At 57.2% G+C, this 6,395-nt stretch overlaps 1 protein-coding gene across 1 annotated transcript in view; it reads right to left on the reverse strand.

Annotated features, from left to right (window-relative positions):
• MROH1 (maestro heat like repeat family member 1) overlaps positions 1-6,395 on the reverse strand; it is a 35,446-nt gene that overhangs the window by 19,907 nt on the left and 9,144 nt on the right. Inside the window, exons 10-17 of the mRNA XM_006775165.2 lie at positions 6,006-6,084; positions 5,707-5,820; positions 3,839-3,912; positions 3,019-3,141; positions 1,111-1,215; positions 787-931; positions 628-668; positions 241-382 (exon numbers count right to left, since the gene is read on the reverse strand). Of these exons, the coding sequence (XP_006775228.1) occupies positions 241-382; positions 628-668; positions 787-931; positions 1,111-1,215; positions 3,019-3,141; positions 3,839-3,912; positions 5,707-5,820; positions 6,006-6,084 (823 nt within the window). The remainder of the gene's footprint in view (positions 1-240; positions 383-627; positions 669-786; positions 932-1,110; positions 1,216-3,018; positions 3,142-3,838; positions 3,913-5,706; positions 5,821-6,005; positions 6,085-6,395) is intronic.

Genomic DNA, 6,395 nt, shown 5'->3' on the forward strand with positions numbered 1-6,395 from the left:
GCACCCACACCTGACTCAGGCCCCACCCCACCTTCCAGAGCACAAAGGAAACCCAGAGGGGCCCACATCCAGATGCTCCCGAATGACAGTGACACCAGCAGAAGCACCCTTGGGTCTACTCTAGACTCTCTCTGAACCCCAGTGGAGGCTACTTCTCAATTAGGGAACCCTGGTCCTCACAGGCCAGAGCTGCCCTGACAGGTATAGCGGGGTGCAGGGCCCCCACCTCCGGGGCCTCACCGTCCAGGTGCTCCAGCAGCAGGGCGATGGTCGTTGCCCACCGCTGACCCAGCGAAGGGTGGATGTCCCGATGCAGGACGTTCAGGAGGCACAGCGAGGCCGCCCCACGGCCACCCCCCAGGTAGGGGCTGGAAGACACGGTCTGCAGAGGTGCAGGGGGAGCTCGTGGCTATGCCGGACCACAAGGCCACCCACGAGGTACTGGGGTGGAGGCAACAAGCCCCCCAAGACACAGCTCCCCATACCCAAGTGGGATGCCTGTCTGGCCCCCATTGCGAGGCAGTGTTCTCTGCTCGGCCATGACGGCGCCGCGAGCACCGGGGACCCAGGGACAGAGGGGAGCGCCCACTCCTCTCCCGATCCCTCGGAGGGAGCCGCATCGCTCACCAGAAGCCGTGTGGCTATGGCGTATGGAGATGGCAGGGTCACTGCAAGGGAGACAGGACGCTCAGAGGTGCTTCCAGGGAGAGGCGGGTGGGGGCGGGGCTAGCGAGGGGCAGGGCCTGGAAGGGCGGGGTCTAGGGAAAGCGCACACTGGCTACGCACCGTTGCCTTCATACTGGATGAGCGGGGCCTCAGCCGCTGCCTCCTGCCTCTTCTGGGCCAAGTGCACGAGGCTCCGGCAGAGCGGGGTCAGCGCCCCCGTGAAGCGCACGGGGGTGAGGAACTGGAGCAGGTGCGGCCAGAGGACCTAGGGGCAGTGCCATGGTCAGTAGAGCGGCCGCGGGGGCCACAGCCTTGGGGCAGCTCCTCACCACCCCACCGCCGCAGGCCCCGCGGAGCTCAGGAGGCTTGGCCAGTCAGTAGGCCCTGGACCCAGGGGCCGGAAGGGCGTGGTCAGTCACAGGGCGGGGAGGGGCGCACACTCACATCGCTCATCCTGTCCACGGTGGTGCTGACCAGGTAGAGGGTGCTGACGCTGATGTCCCGCACGCTGTCCGCCTGGGGCTCCTCCTCCCCGCTGGGCTTCTGATGCTGGGGGCGGGTGCGGGCCATGGGCTCTGGGCCATGAGATCAGACCCTGCCCAGCCACCACCCCGGGGAGACCCGCGTCCCCGTGGACGGGAAATGCAGCCTGCACCAAACTCGCCCAAGAGGGCAGGCTCACTGGCTTAGGTCTAGTCTCCAACGTAAAGGAAACCCTGTGCATGTCCTGTGGGCCACTGACTGCCTGAGGGGTAACCTCACCCCGACTCTGGCCCTGCTGACATGGCAGAAATGGGGGGCCAACCTGGAGACTCACCACCTGCGAACACGCCCACGTACACCAGGAACAGACCACAACCTCCAGACAGTGTGGGGCCTCCGAGAAGCGTGCGTCCAAGAGGGACCAGCTTCCCAGGGCCCTGCCTGCCTGGCCACTCCCGCTCTGAAGCGCCAGCGCCCGGCAGCACACTCAGCAGCGGCGCTGACCGCGGGGACTGGTGACACCTCTCACGGGGACGTCAAAGCCAAGCAGCCACACCAGGGACATGCAGGCCTGGAATGGAATTCTTAAAACTCACTCTAAAAATACACCAAATACACAAAACAGCTTGGAAGGCCTGACCACCCATTAGGCCAAAACAAGTATCTGAACAGACTCAAAAGCAGAACTCTACCTCGCCAGACTCAATGCAGATGACACAATAAAATTACAAATCCACAATAGTCTGAAAAGCCGTTCCTCTAGAAAATGTTAAATATCCTAAGAGAAACTTTGGGTTGATAAAGAACCCAAACAGGAATTGCAAACTACCTGACAATGGACACCGAGACCACATCAAAGTCCATCAGGAGCAGAAACATGAGGACACAGACAAGAACATACTTACCCTGAAGAACATACTAGTGTCTTTCAAAAGGCAGAGTTTTAATATTTCAGAAGCCCAGTTAATCGCTTTGTTTTGGTCATTTACAGAGCATGCTAGTTAGTAAATCCTCGCTTAACCCCAGGGCTTTCTCCTATGTCGTCTTCCAGAAGTTTTAAGTTTTAGGTTTTAGATTTAGGTCCAGGATCCATTTTGAATATTAATTTTTGTTTGAATATTAATTTTTGTTTTGGCTGAGGTTCATTATTTTGCATATTTGTCCAATTGTTTCAGCACCACTGTTAAGACTATAAAGACACCATGCAACAGAGTTGTCAGAACATGTTTACAAACCCCAAATCTGACGGAGAACTTGTACCCAGAATACGTAGAGAACACTCACTACTCAAGAACAAGGAAACACACAATCCAACTCAAACACGGGCAGCGGCTGTGACCAGACAATCGAAGAAGATACATGGGGCACGTGAGCGCCTGAGACCAGGCCCAGAGCGGGAGGGCCACCAGGCCCCGTGCTCCCCAAGGCTGGCGGCAGGGATGGCGCGACCACCCCGTAGTGCCTGTTGCTTTCACCAGGGTCTAGCTTACTCTCCCTCCAGAAGAAAAGTGGGGTTTGCTTAGTAACATTTTAAATAGAAAAGCCTTAAAAAGAGCCCCGTGCCTGTTCCGTCTCTCCTGTCTGAGGAATGACCACTGGGGAGCAGAGGCCCCAACTGACTCTAAGAAAGCTGCTGGGCCGAAACCGGTGTGGCTCAGTGGATAGAGCGTCGGCCTGCGGACTGAAGGGTCCCAGGTTCAATTCCGGTCAAGAGCATGTACCTTGGTTGCGGGCACATCCCCGGTAAGGGCTGTGCAGGAGGCAGCTGATCGACGTTTCTCTCTCATCGATGTGGGCCACGCACCTTCTGGTGCCCACTCTCCAGCAGAACCGACAGGTCCCAACCCAGCAGGTGGTGGGGCCCCTTACCTGGGCTTCGGGGGGCAGTGCACACTGCTGCACGATGTACTCCAGCATCGCCTCGCCCCCAGGCTGCTCCAAGTAGCCATGGTGGGCCATGGCGCTGATTACCTGCACCACTGCCCGCTTCACCTGCACAGAGGGACAGACCTGGACAGTCCAGTCTGGACACAGGGATCTCACCCCTTTCTCTGCCTGCACCTGTGCCTTTCTCACAGCTCCTCAAAGGTGTCCCACATTCAGGGCTGGGCTCCTCCTACCTCCTCCCCTGCTCTGTCTCACCCTTCAGAGGGAGGTCCCTCAGTCCCCAAAACTCCCCTGGGAGTCCTGAACCTGCCTTCCAGCCCCTCAGTGGCTCCACCTGAGGGCACAGCCAGGTCACTTCCTCCAGGGCCACATCGCTCCAGCTCGGCCTTCAAGGGGCTGGCAACTGAGGTCTACATGATGGGAGTCCAATAAAGACCCTGGATGCAGGCCAGGGGCCCCCAGAGTGGCAGCCTCTGTGCAGTCGCATCCCTGCCCACGATTCCACGGGGCTCACATCCCACCCTGTGGGCCTGCCCCATGTGCTTCCTTCACAGCTGAGGCTGCTCTGTCTTTTCACTGTAATGAGCCATGACTGAGGATGGCAGCTCTCGTGGGTTCTGGGGTCCTTCTAGAGAATTCTCCAACTTGAGGGTGGTGTTGGGACCAGTGCCTAACTTCATGCCTGGGAACCGTGTCAGAAGCAAGGCGTGGGACGCCCAGACACATGACACCTGCGCACACTGATGCTAAGGGCCGGCGGAGGGCCGCACCCGGGCTGTGCTTAGCTGGCCACGCCCCTCACCTTGCTGTTGGGGTCCAGAAGGGGAAGCCTCATGGAGGAGAGGATGAAGGGCTTCTTAACTTCCATTTGAGCAGCTGCAAGAAACGAACAGGTGGCTCAGCCTCCCCACTGAGACCAAGGCCAGCTGGCCTGTTCACCACCAAGAGTCCCAAGGCCCTGTGGCCAGGGTCCAGCCTCAGCACGGCCCTGCACGCGGAGGCGAGGGGAGGGTACACGCAAAGCCCACCACTTCTCTCCAGGAGACAAATAACATTTTTTCCCATTAAAAAGCTAGAAAGGTTGGCAGTTTAGGGCAACAGGACAGTCAAGGAAGTGTGAGCCAAAAATTTTATAACCAACAAAACTGACCAACTATAAAAGCCCAACGATTCTCTCTCATCATTGATGTTTCAGTCCCTCTCCCATTCTCTCTGAAATCAATAGAAATATATTAAAAAATAAATACAGTTGCTAATGGGGATCTGTTAGCTTCATTTCATCTTTTAATAACCTATCCCTACCAATGTTTTAAAAATATAGAAGATGGGCAAAGATGATACAAACCATTGAAAGTCCCAAACAAGAATTCTGAAACAATGCAGTGGGAGTTCCTTATTCAGGAGCCAGTGTGCTGCAGGATAGGTCTGTTTGGGCTGCCACTGTCCCCTGTCCCTGCCCCTCTCCAAGCTGCCTCATATCCATGGTGCTGTTAGCACCCCGGCCCGACCCTGACCCTCACGGGACGGGGTCAGCCCCCTTGCTCCTTAGCAGGCCAAAGAGAAGACCCTGCCGACACAGGGCCACGTGAAGTCTCTATCACCTCTACTCGCCTCTGCAGCCTGTTCACGTTAAAAAGCCCTCCCAGCCTGCCGGGAGCCAGTCCATCCTTGCTGTTTCAAGGGACCTGGCATATATGGCATACTGTTCTTAATATGTTTGGTCACCTTCTTGGCACTATGTGTTTTAACCAAAGTCACCTCTCTGAGAAAGGTTGTTTCCCCAGGTAGGGATTTTCCCCTGAAGTTAGGGAGGGAATAAAACCTCTTAACTGCCAGGCGGGTAATTAATCACTTTAACTACGAACAATCACGCTTAAGTACATAATCTTTACTCCCTGGAATGGAGATAAGAAACGCCCTAACCTTTGGAATAGAGATTGATAGGATTAGAATCAACTGGTATAAATACAGATGCAACAAGACAACAAGAGACAGAACTTAGAAGACAACCTACACAGAACCTAGACACAGAACCTAGTGAGAGAACCTGGCTGAAGAACCTAGAGACAGAACCTGGCTACAGAACCTGGATAGAACATGGCAAGAGAACCTGACTAGAACATGGCTATAGAACCTGGCTGGAGAAACTAGCGAGGGGATATAGCTACAGAACCTGGCTGGAGATCCTGACCAGAACCTGGCTAGAGATCCTGGCTAGGCTGCTGATCAACTGAACACTGTCTCCGTGTCATTCCTTCTTCGCCGACTCCGTCCACACCTTTGGGGACCCCTAGGCCTGCTGGGGCTGGACCCAGCACCAGCCCACGGACTGCAGGCCTCACGTGGCCTCTGCATGCAGGTGGTAGCAGGGCAGTTCAAGCAGCACTGAGAACACAACTCGGTGCGAAATAGGCTCCAGCTCCAAGGAGCTGGAGGAACCAGCCATGGTCCTCCAGGCAGCTGCTGCAGACGTGGTCTGTCTCCTCGCGTGACTAGAGGCCATCCATTCAGGCCCGGGGTCAGGATGCAGCATCCGGCATCTGCAGCCGGTATCAGAGGCAAACTTTTCAAAATGTTTGCAACTTTGCAAAATCGAAAGTTGGGAACATTTCTAAAGAATTCAAAGCGAGACGCCCCTCACCAGTCTCTCGGCCCTGCCCTGTGACTCACCGGCTGAGTTGATGATGTGCCTCAGAACCTGCAGGGTGCCCACGCGGGTCCTCTCATTGCTGGTGTCCAGCTTGGGCAGCAGGAAGGCCAGCAGGCGTTCGGGCGAGCAGCATGCTGCAGGGGACGCACAGACAGTAAGGATTTGCCCCTGCTCCTTGCTGCCTACACCTCCAAACCTGCCAGCAGGGGGCACACTTGGGACTGAGGCCCTTGCAGCCCCACCGGGGCCCAGGCAGAGGTGGACTATGCTGAGGCTGCCACCAGGCCCAGGCCCAGCCCCAGACCAGGCAGCCACTCACCCAGCACTGTGAAGCAGCGCAGCACCTCCTTCTGGTTGCTCGTCACCAGGGGACTGGAAGTTTCCACGGGCACACAGATCTGCGGCCAGGGACAGGGGTGACGATGGCATTGCCGCCCCGCGCCTGGCTGGGCGGAAGGGCAGGCCACGTGCTCCTGACAAAGCACCCAGCTCACACACTGCTGAGGGCCCCGAGCATCTACCCAAATCAGCCACAGCCAGGCGCAGGTCATGGGCTGGCCGCAGAGGGGACTGGGTTTCCACGGGCACACAGATCTGCGGCCAGGGACAGGGGTGACGATGGCATTGCCGCCCCGCGCCTGGCTGGGCGGAAGGGCAGGCCACGTGCTCCTGACAAAGCACCCAGCTCACACACTGCTGAGGGCGCCCC

Source organism: Myotis davidii, unplaced genomic scaffold (genome assembly GCF_000327345.1).
Source record: "Myotis davidii unplaced genomic scaffold, ASM32734v1 scaffold1509, whole genome shotgun sequence".
Classification (NCBI taxonomy): domain Eukaryota; kingdom Metazoa; phylum Chordata; class Mammalia; order Chiroptera; family Vespertilionidae; genus Myotis; species Myotis davidii.